General features: G+C 40.9%; 1 protein-coding gene across 14 annotated transcripts in view; it reads left to right on the forward strand.

Moving 5' to 3' along the window:
* Window positions 1–16,614, forward strand: part of TRPM3 (transient receptor potential cation channel subfamily M member 3) — an 832,361-nt gene extending 815,747 nt beyond the window's left edge. For 12 of the 14 annotated variants that reach the window (XM_024126887.2, XM_024126889.2, XM_024126890.2 and 9 more), the window contains 2 exons: window positions 702–834; window positions 10,589–16,614. In XM_024126887.2, the coding sequence (XP_023982655.1) occupies window positions 702–834; window positions 10,589–12,041 (1,586 nt within the window). In that variant the 3' untranslated portion in view covers window positions 12,042–16,614. The remainder of the gene's footprint in view (window positions 1–701; window positions 835–10,588) is intronic. The other 2 variants (XM_055087145.1, XM_028493884.1) reach the window with 1 other exon arrangement.
* The last annotated feature ends 1,049 nt before the right edge of the window (window positions 16,615–17,663 follow it).

Below are 17,663 nucleotides of genomic sequence, written 5' to 3' on the forward strand. Positions count from 1 at the left end.
CTCTTCCTTGTCACACTGTCTTGTCTCATGGTAGCAAAATAGCTGCTGCACTTCCAGTCATCACATTCATGTTCAAGGCAGAAAGAAGCATGAAGGTGAAAAAAGGTAGAAAGAAGCAGCCACATACTTATAGTTTATCAGGAAAGCAAAATCTCTTCTCAATACACAACCCTTTCCTGCAGCAGGTTTTTTTTTGTTCCTTGAGCCAAACTGGTCTCATGGTTGTTGCTAGCTTGAAGGGACACTGGAAACGTGTGTATTTGGCTTTCCAGTCTCAGCAGTGGGAAGAGGGAAAAGGGAAATTGGGTTGCAAAGGGCTTTTAGTAAGGTGAATGAACAATGTCTGTCTGCCGCCCTCCTCAGCCCAGAAGTTGAGTTTTTAAGAAACCTCCATTCTCTGCATAGCTTCCCTTTCCTTTATTTAGCTACATTCTTGTCCTTACAATATATATAATTCTAACCGGTCTCTGCAGTAAACCAGGTATACTCAGGTAAGCTTCAGAGACCCATAATGAATCTAACACAGAGAAAGAGGACAGTGATACAAGTTGCCTGACCAGATTTGGATTAGTTTGAGACTCAGTGAAGAATCTGGGCCCCATTCCCTAACCTTGAGTTGGATTAGGAATGTCCTTAGACCCACAAGTCAGGTGCCATCGCTTTTACTTCTCTGCCTCATATCTCTCATTTCTTTTCCACAGAGCTCTTCATAACTGATGATGAGCTCAAGAAAGTACATGATTTTGAAGAGCAGTGCATAGAGGAATATTTCAGAGAGAAGGATGACCGATTCAACTCGTCCAATGATGAGAGGATACGAGTGACTTCAGAAAGGTGTGTTCCCATGGGCACATGCCTCCTGGGGATGTTTTATACCATGGCATGCCTTATCAATTGATTTTGTTTGCAGGGCCACAGAAAAACAGAGACCCCGTTGTGCTTATTTTTATTCTCCAAGAAATCATCAAGCTTATGAGAGAACAGAATGTTGTCTGAAATGTCTATAGATCAAAGTCCCAGACTTATAGACCCTAGACTTCTCCAGCAGGCAGTAGCAGCTGCCTTCCTGGACACTAGAGATTGTTGAGTCCAGGACAGGGCAAAAGTTGCTGGCTCAGACCAGAAATTGGAAAGTTCTGACCCAGACATAAACTAAGAGAGACCCAGCCCAACTCAAGGCTCTCCATCAAGTTTGTGTTTCATGTAGATCACTGAGCATCTTCTCCAAAGGTGAGGATGGTCCTAGTGCCTGGCTTATATGGGTGGCCAATACCTTCTGAATAAACAATAGCAAGAGACTTGTGAATTAGTTAGAATAATGGCTGAGGGTTTTTTTTTTTTTCAATTGTTTTGTTTTTTCTTCTTATAGAACAAGATAAAAGCAAAGAAATAAAAGCAGATTTTTTACTTACGTATTATATAATTTAAGTCTCATTGGCCAAATAGTTTTGTAGACCAGTAGGGCTGTAAGAAAAAAAAATCTCAAAATGAAGAGAAGAGACTCCTTTAAAGTCAATAAATCTAAGTTTATGTAAATGAACTTACATTTTCTTATTTTCCCCATTTTGCTGTAGACTAATACAAACTTCATTCCAGGCTGGCGCTCAAAACCCAGCATTAAGGAACTACTCTTCTGAAGAACACCCCGAGTGTTACAAAGCATTAGTGTAACTTTAAATTTTAAGCACTTTCAATATAAAGATGGCAGAAGCAAATTATAAATAATGGGAAAAGGATGATATACTGATGACTTCAGATGATATATGAGTCAGACTTCTAAGATTTGAGTCAGTTGCCTCTAGTTTTCATGAAATGACATTTTGTCTGCTTACCCATGTCATACATTTTCTCTAGTGGCTCTGTAGAAATTACACAAATGGCATTTTTCTGTCCCTGGCCCTTTATTTCTTTAAAGAATGCAGTCTAGATAAGTGAGTATATACGCATATGCCATTGAGTGATTGTATCCATAGGTACTCAGCCAATATTAATAAAGTTTAAAGCCATGCACAGATTTTATACACATCTGTCATTGCAAAACAGAGCATTTTATTATGATATGGTGTGAAGCAATTTTCCAGCAAACAGAGGAACGAGCTGCAAATCTAAAGATCTCTCTCATGCTGAGGCCTTGAAAAAGCTATTTATTAATGGACATATAGCCATGTGGTTCCCAGAAAATTGTGCCCTGTGGACACATTGTCCATTGCTCAGACATATTTCCAAAGCATATGTCCAGGGGCTTTTGAAATGCTTTTTGGATTCAGAAAACCACAGACCTGGGAGGAAAGAAAGGTAGGGGAAGGAGTGTTAAGATGCAAGGAAGTCTTTGTCTTTCTTTCTGGGGAACTAGAATGAGAGGTACTGACACCAGGGTATGTAAACTGTGACCTTGTCACCAGTTCCTTTTGGATGGAAACATAAAGGAACTATAGCACCTCCAGCTGAGGCTCTCACCCCACACCTACAAACGCTTCCGGGAGACTTCTTCCCCAAGGCCCTATTCTTCTGTGGGTGGTTACAGAGCCCCACCCTTCAGAGCATGACCAAGATGAACAATTCCCAGAAATCAGGACAGCGAACAGGCCCACCCTCCCTGTGTCCCAGGCGTTAGCTGACCTCCTGGAATAACATTGGCCTAGAGGACCAGGACGAGTTCTCGGCCAAGCCCAGGTGCCAGAGAAGTGAACTTAAGCCCGGGCCTCATTCTGCTTCCGTTGCTTCTGTCTGTGTTTATTTGAGGTTTTGCTTTTGTTGTTGGTGGTGGTAGTTTTGGTTTGTTTTGCATTTGTAAATGTACCCGGAAATAACATCTTTAAACACTAGGATTATACTCGGCACTATAGAAGCACCACGAGGTGCATAAGGGAATCAACCAAGGGAAGAGTGGGTCCATGTTACCAATCTCACACATTCTCTAGGCCATGTCCTTTCTAAGTGGAGTGGCATGTGAAATCACCTGTCCTGTTTTACATTAGCTAGCTAGCTAGATGGATAGAGAGTGATAAATAGATAAATATGTATAAACACACATTTGAATACATATGTTACATTTACATAAGTTAACTGTGCACATTCTATATAGTATATAAAATATTTTATAATTTTCTCTTCATATTAAATAACCTCAATACAGAGATTTGAAATCAGAAAAATTAAGAGCTGGTTCTTTGCTCTACTAAAAACTTGGGGAAAGGGTTTTTTCACATAGTGAGCCCCGTGCTTCTCCCCCTGCTACTACCTTTAAAATACAATTTATTTATACATGTTCTATTTGCATGAATCTTTTTAGAAATACAAAGATACTTCCATAATTGTCTATTTAAATGGATCATTATTAAATCATATTTTTGCACCAAATGGTATGTATAGGGCTCAGTACAGTATTCAGGAGATCATTACCACCTTGGAGGAACTTGATCCTGAAAAATCCTTGACTTTCCCATTTTTATATAGCAATGACCATGATATAGCTAAAGCAATACAGTTCCAGAATATAATGAGCTAATTGATTGTAACCAGGGCCCTCACTTATTTGGGACAGTATCTAGCTGGTGATAATTATATTAAAATAACCAAATTTTTAAGCTATTAAGCAACATTGGTGACTGGCTTCTTTTCTGAGGGTTTTTTGACTATTGGCTGAAGATAACCAATCCTTGGAGTTTGTTCCATCAAATTCTGTGCTCATCATCCTTTAACTAGTTCAGTTCTGTTTCAGTACATGCATACTGGACCTTTACTGTATACCAGACAATAAGGCAGGGCCCTGTCCTCAAAAAACACAGTCTCATTGAGTTCCAGTGTACACCCAAGGCAGAAACAGCCAGAAACATCTAACTCAGTGTTGTCAAGCTTTAGAAGGCCTGAATGTCATCTGGAAGGCTTGTTACTACACAGGTTGCTGGGCATCTGTCCCCACTCCGGGTTTCTGATTCACTATGTCTAAGGTGGGACCTGAGAATTTGCATTTCTTACAAGTTCCCAGGTGATTCTGATGCTGGTTCTGGACCACACTTTGGGGACCACTAATAGAATATGACGGACAAGATAAAAGTTAAAGTAGGAGAGGACGGTGCAAAATTATTCACTGTGGAACATACAAAATTCGGCACCTTACATTCAGAATAAGTTCGGGAGGTCAGTGAATACAGATTACTTGTACCCAAAGCAGTGTTTCTCCCACACACCTGACCAACAGCACTTTGACAAGCAGGTACTGAGCAGGGCCTGGGTTAGGTGTGGGGATATAAGGACTTTGCTTTGAAAGAATGCATAGTCATTACACTCAGCCTCTATTTGAGCACCTCCTAGAAAGAGGAGAAATTGCCGTAGATACCAGCCTTAGGAATAAATACAGAAAAAAATTAAATTCATTTCTCTCTGAGAAAGTATTTTACATAGGTGCAGATCACTATCATCTCCCCACTTTGCTTTGTCTTTTCTAAACTAAATATCCCAAGATCTTTTAACCACTTCCCATGCATACAGCAGGTCTCCCACTACCCTGCTCACTTTCTCAGTATGCACTTTAAATTGTCAACATCACCCTTTAAATGTGGTCTCTAAATGGAACTTAATTCTGTGTTTTAGTTAGAGCCTAGATTCAGTTCCTTTATTCATTCATTTACTGTTTTTATCATCTACTATATGCTAGGCTAATAATCATAGAGTACAATAGAACAAGCAGTTCTTTTCATGTTACGAGAGAAAGAACACAGTATAATGGAAAGATTTTAATACTAATTCTGCAGTAACTAGCTGTGTGACCTTGAACAAGTTACTTAACTCCTCTGAACCTATGGTCCCCATCTGTAAAATGAAGTATTAATACCTAACTGTAGAATCTTAAAAGTTATTGAGATAACATATATGAGATATTATGCTTTCAGTAACTGGTAGTTATTGTTTGATCCATACATTTTATTTGCTATGAGATTGCATTAAAATCATAGCAGCCAAGTCACGTCTTTGGTTCAGAGTGAGACTACAATTAATTAAAACAAGGGCTTTTTCACGTGAGCTAATTCAAATATCCTCCAACCTCTTCTTGTGAAACGTTTGTTTTTAACCTAAAATCAAGACTTAACATTCATTGCTGTGAAATTTTTCTTTAATTTGTTCCCCCTTTGGCTCATTATTCTAGCATTTTAAGGACAACTTTGGATCCTGATTTTATCATCAGTCTATTAATTTTTCATCCTATGCTTTTTATATCATTGTTTGCTTGATAAGCATACCTACTATGCCTTCAACATAATCCACCAAAATGTCACCAGCACAGATCAGGTGAACCAAGACAGAACTAAGATATTGCATGACTCCAAAAAATACCTCTCATGATGACATCGGCCCATTGGTTAATCAGCCAGCCAGGTGTCCACATTTCTCTAGTCACTCCTGTGTGTCAGCGTCCCTGCTAAAATCACAATGTACTTCATCAAAAGTATTGTGCATCTGTGTCTCTCTATTAGTCTAGACTATCAAAAGAGAAGCAAGATTAACATTGAGCCCATGTAGTCTCGTGTTAACTAATCCTATCTCTTTAAAGTACTCAAAAGATACCATCTGCTTAATTACCTACGACTAAGCCATTCTCTAATGCTGCCTAGAATTGATGTCAAACTCCCATAATTCCTAGAATCCAGGAATGTTGAATGTCAGGAAAACATTTCCTGTCTGCAGTCTCCTGGCATTTCTTTTCTTTTTTTTTTTTTAAATTAATTAATTTATTTTGGCTACGTTGGGTCTTCGTTGCTGCACGCGGACTTTCTCTAGTTGCTGGGAGCAGGGGGCTGCTCTTCGTTGCAGTTCGCAGGTTTCTCATTGCAGTGGCTTCTCTTGTTGTGGAGCATGGGCTCTAGGCGCACAGGCTTTAGTAGTTGTGGCACGCGGTCTCAGTAGTTGTGGCTTGCGGGCTCTAGAGGGCAGGCTCAGTAGTTGTGGCCCACGGGCTTAGTTGCACCATGGCATGTGGGATCTTCCCGGACCAGGGCTCGAACCCATGTCCCCTGAACTGGCAGGTGGATTCTTAACCACTGCGCCACCAGGGAAGTCCCTGGCATTTCTTTTTACTTCCCTTTCGTTTTTAAGGGTCACGTACATTTTCTGTTGATCAGAGATGGAAGTTCTTTTCTGGTTCCTTTAACTCATTTAAAGCAGAATTAGCAAACTGGTTGCTTGTGGGCAGCATCTGCCCACAGAGGGCTGTTGTGTTGAGCTTGCAATGATTGTTAAAATTCACTCCGAATGCCTTTGGACTGGGTGTGATCTCTGCTGACACAGAATCCTTGCCTCTGTTCTCTTATGCCTTGCCTGCTTCACCTACTTACTTGATCTACCCTTCTATAGGCATTTGATTCTCAGACCCCTAACTTAAAGCTTCCAGTTTATCCTCACCATCACCCCACCCGTAGGGCCCCACCTGTCAGAAGTTTCAGTTTGAATTTTCTCCTTGACAGTAACGATTTAAGCAAACTGGGATATACATTATTCCTTGTCATCTTTTAATCTAACATTATCTTTCCCAAACCAATGGGCTCTATACCCTTTTTTCACTTCACCTAGATCTAAAAAGCATTAGACAATGACTATTAATAGTATATACAACTTGTAATTTTTCATAACAAAGAGAGAGGAATAACTTAGGATATATGAAATTTATAAATAAGCCAAAAATAATGTAAGCCAAAAAAAATGAGCTTCACCCACTTGCCACCATGACTTTTTCTAAAACTGATCTTTGATATCTCCATTGATAGAACCAAGTTTAAACTTTTCTCCCTTTTTTTGGTCCCAGAGTTAGCGAGAAGGATAATTGGCCCAAAGGGAAGGGTAGGTGACCCTAAAGGACTTAAATAATTCACAAATTAGGTATCAGTCTGTGGATAAGCAAGAGTTAGCTTCAGCTGCTCTGCATCGTTGCCTTTGATCTGAAAACCTGTGTCAGTATACCCTTTCCCCCCCCCCCGCGAGAGTCCCCACAATTGGGTTCATGTGTTCTGGGATTGTTGTTGCTCTTCATCCTACACCCATTCTACTGCTAGCACAACAGGGAATATTTGAAATTTAGAGCAGGCATGGTCTTCCAGTTCTCTTTCCTTTTACCATATTTCCTTTAACTACATTTTGAGGTTATCAGAAAAGAGGATGAATTTCTGGAAGGTAATACAATAATCCTTAAGAAATTACATATTGAAGTTGAAATTTTCTGTGCCACCAGAATCTTCTTTTGAATGCCCTTTTCCTTATCACATTGGCTGTTAGAGGCTGGTTGTTTTACTACCTGGTTTTTGTTTGTTTTACCAGCCTATTGAGTCCTCTCTGATGGGCTCCTGGATGTCACTTTCTTGGCCTTCCGGGTACAGGAGCCACCTCACATCTTTCCAGGGTTCTGTTGGGTCCCTATTGTGATTGCCTTGTGAGTTATTCTGAAATAAGCCATGCAAGGTCTGGAGATTTGAAAGAGGGAAAGAAAAATAAAGTGTTCCTTCTTACAACATCTTCCTTTCCACAGTTCCTTTTTCTTTTCTTACCTAGTCACTTCCCATATCTATATCCTTAAGGATTCTTATTGATCCTTAAGTTCTTATAATTCTTATCTCCATTTTATCTCCTGATTTATTTGACCGGAGTCAGCTCCTAGAAACTACAATCATGACTCGAAACTCTTGGTTTGTTCCTCAGACCTATTTTTATCTGTGATGCGTGCCCATTTGCAAATAACTTTTCAAGAATTCTTTTTTAAAGATTAAGAGAAGTACTCTATTTATGGAACAAGCATATGTAAACTTGACTCTAGGAACGTTTATTCTTTTATAACTCCTACATTAAACCCCTATCAGTTATATCCGTGCTCTAATTGATGATATAATTAGGTGGTTAAACACATCTAGAATTCTGAAAGGAAATGGATCAAACAGTCCTTTTTTTTTTTTTTCTTTTTTAAATTCAAATCTTACATTCCAAAGCACCTCAGAGCCCACAGGAGAATTAAGATTTGGTGAAGAATAGTTCCTTGGCCCTGTTCTAGCAGGCTTTCCTCCCCTACTTCCATCCCATGGAGCCATGCTTCTTTATCTTTGCTCTTGAGGCTCCACTAGGCACCTCCTTGCTTTCCTGGACGACCCTCTTCCTCCTTGTACCTCCTCTCTCTTCCTCCCATCCCCTTGGGCTCCTTAGTTTCTGGGTTCCGTTTCTTCCCCACAACCAAGTCCTTAGTCTTCACTTGCCTCTTGGTGCCTTAGCTCGGCCTCTCACCTGCTAGTTTTCTCTGCAGTATTGGATCCTGGGGCTAAAGCGAGGTGGGATGCAGGGAGGGGAGGGTCCCCACAGTGCAGGGAGATAGCTCACCCTGCTCAAACCAATGATCGCATGCAGTTATGCTCAGAGAGCATCTTTATCTCTTTCCGTACCGACCTTGTATACACCAGACTCCAGGAAAGGGCAGGAGAGGGAGGGAGAAAACTATCCTGCCTTTTGTTACTCTGCCGACACTAAAAAGCTAGGTGGACCCAGTACCTCGAGTATCCCAAACAAAACTCCTCATTCTATAGAAATGTACCATCTGTCCTTCTCCTGACTTTAATGAAGAAGTATTTTTGTCCACTTACGCAAAGCTTATTGAATTACAAAAAAAATGAAATTGTAATACTTGAAAACTCCATAGGCTAGATGGTGAAGAAGTGAATTGTAAGTCTGTAAGACACACAAACTTATTATTGTAAGTAATTTGTTTCTCAGGCTATGTTTATACCACAAAACAAAGTGAAACAGAGGAAAGTTGAATTTTCCTTCTGAATCATCTGTGTTAGCTGGATGAATAGCATTGTGTTTGCCAGACACAGAATTGCTCGATTTATAAGTCTTCTGGAAATACACCTGGGCATGATGGCAGAGTGTGCCTGGACCCTGGGAGGCTCTGGATTGGCTATGGAGCAGCAGGAAGGAGCAAAAGAAAAAAATGTTCCCAAAGCAGGGCTCTTGAGAGCAGTCCAGAACCTTGGACCAGTGAAGGGAAGCTGAGAGGTAAAAGAGCAGAGTAGATAGAGTGAGTTGGGAGGTTGTTGCTAAGAGAGGCAGAAATGGGCCCCAAGGCCGCAGCAGCAGAGGAGGAGGAGGAGGCTTTTAAAAGGCCTCAGGTCCCTCAGCGAGGGGGCCCACATGCCTCACATTTCTTTCTGGCACTGAAATGTATATAGTCTTCTCTGATAGAGGCACTGCTACTGTCAACCCACCATCACCATCACCACCACCACTACACCAGCTGGAGGGACCCAGCACTGATGCCCACCGCTCTTCGTAAAGCATATGCAGCCCTGTTCCTTCTGAGGGTCAGCAGTCAAGTGATCAGCTGTGCATATTGGAAGTATTGGAAAAGTATCTTTATCCTCCCCAAAGAAGTTGTGAATGGATCTTATTTAGATTCTCCAAACTATTTGCCTTTGGGCATCTAAAAGTGAAAGTTTGAGCCAAAACTTGGCTTTGGTTTGTCCTTTCCAAGTTAATTTGAGCAGGTGAAAATATGGCACAATTTTGTTTTAAATGTGTGGTCTCTGGCTTTATAAATAAATGACCAGGCAACCTATTAGACAGTTGAAATCAAGCTCATCACAGTGATTGACTCAGTGAACCTTTATTGACACCTGGCACGTATTGGGCTGGCAACACGGAAATGGGAACAGGAATATGAGACAGATCACACGCCTAAGAATTTCCAGTGGGGAAGGTCAAGACCTGGAGAAATAACTGTAATAGAAAGCATCTGTGATCAGTAACCCAGAGAGACAGAGAGAGAGGAGTAGGACTATTTATTGATTGATAGCCACTCCAGAGTGATTTACCATACATTACTCCATGTAATCTTGGCTGAATTTCTTGATGTTTGATTTTCCTTTATTAATGAAAGGATTCGGTTAAATTAGATCAGCTCCAGGTGACTCAGTAACAGTACTATATCAGTTCCTTTGGAGGCACTACATTCTAAAAGGATTGTCTTGAATAACAACAACAACAAAAGATTATTATATAAATGCAAAATAAACATAATCCCAGTCCATAGAATACAAATTTAAATAAATGTACACTGCAGTAAGAATAGCTACATTCTGCAATTCTACTGCAAAATGCTGGGTAAAGTTATCCAATTGTAACATTCTCATTTTGTTGGTGACTGATAAGCCAACACCCTAATACTTATTTAGGTCATTGAACCCTGCCCCAAGCAACAGCAAAGCCAGGAGGGTAGGAAAAGGTGGGTCTTTGGCCCACTTTACTTCAAGAAGAACTACTCAACTTTGGTGTTTATTTATTGGGATTGAGCATTAATTTTCACTGAGGGAAAAGGGGATTAGTAGCTGAAAACCGCTGGATTCAATAATCTCTAAAGCCTCTTCCAGCTCTAGAAGATGGAGACTGTGATTCTCAGTGACAGGGTCACTGCCATCCTCTCCTCCCCACCCCCCTTAGTTTCGCTCCAGTGGGACAGCAAGGGCACCAAGTCCGGGTGCAACTCTGATCCCCTCTGTGCTCTCCAGCCTCCCACAGAGAAACCAGCCCCAAGTGACTCTGGTTCTCTTTTCCCTCCCAGGGTGGAGAACATGTCCATGCGGCTGGAGGAAGTCAATGAGAGGGAACACTGCATGAGGGCCTCGCTCCAGACCGTGGACATTCGGCTGGCGCAGCTCGAGGACCTCATTGGGCGCATGGCTACAGCCCTGGAGCGCCTGACGGGTCTGGAGCGGGCCGAGTCCAACAAAATCCGCTCGCGGACCTCCTCAGACTGCACAGACGCAGCCTACATTGTCCGCCAGAGCAGCTTCAACAGCCAGGAGGGGAACACCTTCAAGCTCCAAGAGAGTATAGATCCTGCAGGTGAGGAGACCTTGTCCCCAACTTCTCCAACCCTAATGCCCCGTATGCGAAGCCATTCTTTCTATTCAGTCAATGTGAAAGACAAAGGTGGGATAGAAAAGTTGGAGAGTCTCTTTAAAGAAAGGTCACTGAGCCTACACCGGGCTACTAGTTCCCACTCTGTAGCAAAAGAATCCAGAGCTCCTGCAGCCCCTGCAAACACCTTGGCCATTGTTCCTGATTCCAGGAGACCATCTTCATGTATAGACATCTGTGTCTCTGCCATGGATGAGCTCCACTGTGATATAGACCCTCTGGACAATTCCATGAACATCCTTGGGCTGGGAGAGCCAAGCTTTTCGGCTCCAGTACCTTCCACAGCTCCTTCAAGTAGTGCCTATGCAACTCTTGCACCCACAGACGGACCTCCAAGCCGGAACATTGATTTCGAGGACATCACCTCCATGGACACTAAATCTTTTTCTTCAGACTATACCCACCACCCGGAATGCCAAAACCTGTGGGACACTGACCCTCCAATGTACCACACCATCGAGCGTTCCAAAAGTAGCCGCTACCTAGCCACCACCCCCTTTCTTCTAGAAGAGGCCCCCATCGTGAAATCTCACAGCTTTATGTTTTCTCCTTCGAGGAGCTATTATGCCAACATTGGGGTGCCTGTGAAAACAGCAGAATACACAAGTATTACCGACTGTATTGACACAAGGTGTGTCAATGCCCCTCAAGTGATTGCTGACAGAGCCACCTTCCCGGGAGGTCTTGGAGGAAAAGTGGAGGACTCATCATGCTGCCATCCCGAACGAGAAGCAGAACTGAGTCACCCCAGCTCTGACAGTGAGGAGAATGAGGCCAAGGGCCGGAGAGCCGCCATTGCAATACGCCCCCAGGAGGGTGGTAATTCAGACAGAACCCTGTCCAACAACATCACAGTTCCCAAGCTAGAGCGCGCCAGCAGCTACTCAGCAGAGGAGCCAAGTGTGCCATATGCACACACCAGGAAGAGCTTCTCCATCAGTGACAAGCTCGACAGGCAGCGGAACGCAGCAAGCCTGAGAAATCCCTTCCAGAGGAGTAAGTCCTCCAAGCCAGAGGGCCGAGGGGACAGTCTGTCCATGAGGAGACTCTCCAGAACATCCGCTTTCCACAGCTTTGAAAGCAAACACAACTAAACCTTCCAATAAGCTTTGCAGGAGGCTCAAGAATCCAGCCCTAAAATTCTCCCCAAAATTCACCTGTTCCCCTTCCTTGAAACTTATCTGCTTTATTCGTAGTTGAGCAAAACACATATTGCCTTGGGAGGTGTTAACTCAAAGGTGACTTCTGGGCCAGAGATCGAGAAAGCATTTGTTCTGGTCCGGTGCCAAACATGGGATTTAAGTCATGTTCACACTTGATGGGTAGGGAGGGGAAAAAGGGAGAAGAAGGGTTGAGATGAGTGTGTATCACTAGTCACTTCAGAAAGCCGTGAGTTCTGGGAATGAATGGGGCTTCAAGCACTGTCCGTGCCAGGAGTCATCTTTCCATTTCTGACCATTATCAAGAGTTTTAGGATGCAGGGCTAAATTGCAAAAATAAAATAAAATAGCCAGCATACAAATGAGATATTCTAAACTTTCAATTCTGTTTTCTTTTCACATTGGCTCCATCACTGGTGACTGACGAAGAGCATCCTTTTTATTCAGTATAAGCCGGCAGCAAGCAGTTCTACCTAACGTCCCACATCCTTCTCATGCCAACACTTCTGTAATTGATCATTATAAAGAAAAAAACAAGGTAACAGTCATAGTTCACCTGTCTCTTATATATTCGTTTCTGGTGCCACAACTTTTATCTCTTTTGAAGAAAATAAAGGGAAAAGAAACGCCTTTTTGTATTGCAATCAAAATGAAAGAAGAATTGATGTTAAAAACAAATGTCAAGTGGTTTATTATAAACAGTGGGCATTCAAGTATAGTCAAGCAAGCTCAGGATGAATGTAATTAAATAATTTTATATTTTTTAATTTATTTTGTATCTCACCTGTCATCAGTGAAGCCACTCACTGAATATGTATTAGGGAACTTAAAAAAATAGTAGGCAGAACTCACCTAAAACTGCCATATGGGATACTGTTATCTTCTCACCATCCATGTCATGTGTGATGCTGCTGTGTGACCTTCATCATTTGTATGAGCCTACCATGTCTTCTGAACGTCTCCAGGATGTAATTGCCAATTTTCCGCACCACTCACCACATGAGCATTTTGTATATGAATATCTGGTTACATGTGGATATTTTCATACCTAGAGTTTTGCCATTTAATCTGAGCTCAGCTTAAATTTAATTGGAGTTTTTCAAGGGCTGGTATCTTTTTTATGGAATGTTCCAAAGCACTTTTTAAGGAAGTTTCAAAACCATAAATAACCTTAGACTTGACTGGGAGTTTGGTATCAACCCAAGCCGTCAGTTGCAGGCATACCATGAATATTTTTCTTATGCACAGAGTTATAAAAAAGATACAGTAGACTAAAATAGAAAACAAATAAACATGTAAAGAGTTCTGTAGTGTATGCTGCTTATATACATATATATGCATTTACCCAGGGAGACATGTTAATATATAGTATATAAACAGACATATAGAGCTTTCTTAAAAGGCTTGGACTTTTCTATCACCTTGAGACATAACCAGGATTTTTTAATATCCAAGGAGTTCCATTGAAAGAGTTCATTATGTTAAATTTTGACTGATGTTGAAATTATGAATTTTTAAATCCCTATGACCTCAGCTTTTCCTTGTACCAAACTAGACATGGCGCACTACCTTCCCTTTGCTCCTTTAGGTGCGGAAGCAGTTGCTATCGTGGCGTCTCGTTTAGTCTGGTTTCTCCTACACAAAGCGATTATGCCAAGTACAATCAGAATAGGCATGCCAGTCTAAGCCAGATAGTATTATGGACTCGAGAATGTAGGCATACGTTTCTAGATCCGAATCTGGATTTCAAGTGGGATAAAGAAATCTTGACCCTCAAATCTTTGGATTCCTATTTGGATCACTGATTTCAAAGCGAATAAAGATCTTTAAGGAGAAAGACTTAATGTCTCTGACCCCAAATACTACCTGGCTCTTTTGTTTCTCTGTAGTTATGAACTCCAAATTGTCTCATTATGTGAAATCAAGTAAGCACATGGACAAAATCTCTAGCCTTTAAATATTTAAACAAACCCCAAAACCTTCTGAACAAGTTTTCAGTTGTAGAGATAATGATGTGGCCACATATAAAGAATTAAAGAATTCCTTCTTCACTCCTTGGATTTAAGTGAATAAGAAATAAGTCACCAGAGTCCCTCATATATAATTGCTCTAGAAACACTTAAATTTTTATTGAACTCCATCTTGGCTATTTCCCCCTCAGCAAACACACATTTGAGAATAGATCAGTTGCCCTTAAACTTCCTTGAGTCACGAATCTCTATGAGGATCTAATGAAAGCTCTGGGCCCGCTTCCCAGAAAAAAATGTACATACATGCAAAGCTGCAGTATACCTTAAAGGGTTCATGCACCCCTGGTTCCATATTGATTGATAATGAGGAGGAGGAGGAACCATGTTTGTTCATAATCAATGCAGTTGTAATAGGCACTTTACATTTCAAGACCATTTCTCTGTGACTCTCAGGAAGGCCAAGTCTCAGCACCAGGGTTTGAACCAAGATTTTGTTATTTTTGTTCCTTAGATTAGCTTTTGCTAGTTTGATGTACTTACATCCTAACACTTTGATGGTTTTACGTATGGAGCACATTTACAAAGCCAGAAGCCTCTCTAAATCTGTAGAGGAATCTAAGAAGGAGGTGAAATCATTATTCTTTGACCACAGAGCAGGATATCACAGCACCTCCAGGGCCTCATTCTGGACCAGATTGAAAGTAGGGGAAAGAAATTATGAGCATGAGTGTTTCCATTCATCGTGATTTCTGGAGAGAACCGAGCAGAACCTGGGAAACAAAGTATTTAACAGCCCTGACCTTGTGACTACCTGGTCCTTTTGTTGTGCATGAAAATGAAGTTCTTACATCTTTTGTGAAGTGTGTGAAATATATAAGCCAAATTTAAGTGACTTTAAACACAACCTGTGTAACTTTCATGAGCCATTTCTTTCCTGTGCACTTACATGTGTATTATGTTTCCATCCATTTCTTTACATTTCTGGGTGTTCTGCACACCGACATGGCATTGATTCAGTGGCCTTGTACAGTCAGCTTGTGTCCAGCTCATTTATTTCACCATGTCCCTGATCGAGGGGACGTTAATTATCTGTCTCTGTGAATTAAGCAGCCCGTGAGCAGCAAGTTATTGAGGAATGTAAATAAAGTCATAGAGCGCTCAAGGAAGTAATAGCTTTGGTTTAATCATATGCTTCTAAGGTGCCAATTTTTATATACTACTATATGTGATGATTTGTTCTAAAGTAGTCCTTTTGAAAAAAAAAAAAAGTAAGGATGTTTAATGAAAATGACCATGGAAATTCCTGATTAACCAACATACTTTATACTTATACTTAGAAACTCCCTCCTTAATGGATTTCAGTGAAGCTGGAAAGCTTGAGTGTAATTGTCATGACTAGTTTGAGTATTTCTCCAGCCAGAAGGTGTATTAGGGGTCAGAATGCAGCACTTTACAGAACTGGATTTTTTTTTTAAGTCTAAGCTTCCAGGTCTAGGATATTATATAGCACTTTGAAAGTTCCCCCTTTAAAATATATATATCAGAATAATCGAATGAGAAAAATGTACTTGCAAGAACACAAAATGTGTTTCTTCTGAATGTTTCAAATGTATTCTAAAAGATGGTTTCTATAGATAATATTATGGTAGATAACTGGATAGCACATTTATTCTACTTTCTGAGGCTGTACAGTCTAATCTTTCTGAATGTTTGGGCTGTTTAACTTCTGTAATGATAATAAATATTATCCAGTCATCGATCATGTTATATCTATAGGCTATACCATTCGATGTGTGTGGGGCAATGCTATATTATAAAACACATGTAAACATATATGTAACCCGTGTTTAACTCAGCATAGTTGTAGCATGTGGTTGTATTAATGAACGTTACAGGACAGCTTTATAATCATTTACAAATCTGTAACATTCAATAAAGAAGCACATGTTGCAAGGATTAATGATGTTCCCAATTCCATGTTATTTAGCATCCTCGTGAAATGGGCACTTTTGTTCCTGATCTGCTTTATGTTTTTCACATTCCCGTAGACCACTGTAAAATATTCATATAAGCTGATGTGCATCTTCTAACCAGCCCAGCGAGCTGTGGTAGGCAAGTTGTGATTCTGTGAAAGACAAACTGGCATGTTATACAAAAGACTATATGACAAATGAACTGAAAATAGTATTTTAAGCTCCAGTTGAATTAGCTGTTTGTTTACATCTGCTAACCCAACGTGGAAGCAGTGTACAGTATTTTATAAATATGTTCATGTAGTAACACTGATATGTTTGTTTCTAGACAAAGTGATGCTAGTGTGTAGGTGGTTATATCCTTATTCTAGATATTGCATTATAGCTCACTATTCTTTAATAATAGTAATGTGACTTAAATGAAGTAATCCCGCTCCAAATCCAGTCTTAATTTTGTGGCAACAAAATGCATGCACTGCTTTATGCGTTTCTTTTGACTTTTTAAAGGCACTTAACATTTTACTGTTGCCTGCTGTGACACTTAAACCATTTAGGAACTCACTCAAAATGTCGGGCTTCTTACACTGTTTGGGGATTATGTCCAGTTTTTTAAAATTAAAAACAAAAAAGCAACCAAGGATTTTTTATTATTTTTTAAGCTCTGAACAAATAATATGGACTAAAGTATTAACCACAGGGCATATAGCTATGCGAGACCTGGATATAGCTAGCCAATACCACTTGGGTTTACCAAGGTCTAGATGTTGGTGCATCTGTGATGCATGAAAGACATGTTTCTGATTCTTTAGGGCCATTCGGTGCAAATTGCTAAAACAGAGATGAGAGGGAGAAGTCCATTCGTGACAGTGTAGAAATCCACATATCAGTATGAATGAATCCAGTGGGCAACATATGACCACGCTCCTACCTTGGGGCTTTTTTCACCTTCTCTGTGAGCCTGGCCCAGGGGAGGGCGAGAGATGGGCGACTGGGTGTGTGATTGAGCACTGGGTGACTCTGAAGAGTTTGCCTTGTAAGGAAATCACCATTTCATTGTTAGAAGCCATTCAACATCCGAACAAGAGAGGGGCCAATTTGCACAATTTACACATCTTGTAAATGATGGCTTCTCAATGAGTAGAGAGAACTTTTCTCTCAGCCTGCATTGGCCTAAGCTTTCTCTTCTTTTTACCTGTCAAACAGTCTCTTTCTCAGATTGGAGTCAACCAAAGGAGGGGTTGGTTCTGATTTAAGGAAAACAAGATTTTTTTTCCTTTTCTTTTGTAATTCGTTTGAGAATGTAGTTGTGTTACCTTTTCTCTGATGAATTCCTTGCACTGACCGCTGCTAATGAAATCAAGACATGACCGTTTCTACATGTCATCTAAGGGAGGAATTCAGTGGCCAAGTAATCCCGACGGCGGTGAGAGTGAGGTGAATTTTCCCTCCCCTGACTTGCCTAGTCTACTGGGCCCATTAAACCTTCAGGCCATTGCCTATTTACACAGTGTTGTGTGCTGGGAAGTGAAAAGGACATGTGTGGCCAAAAGGCCATAGGCTTTCTGATGACCATCAATGCCAACCTTGACCCAGGCCCTCCTCTGGAGCAGGCA

This window comes from Physeter macrocephalus, chromosome 9 (assembly GCF_002837175.3).
Source record: "Physeter macrocephalus isolate SW-GA chromosome 9, ASM283717v5, whole genome shotgun sequence".
NCBI classification, from domain to species: Eukaryota; Metazoa; Chordata; class Mammalia; order Artiodactyla; family Physeteridae; genus Physeter; species Physeter macrocephalus.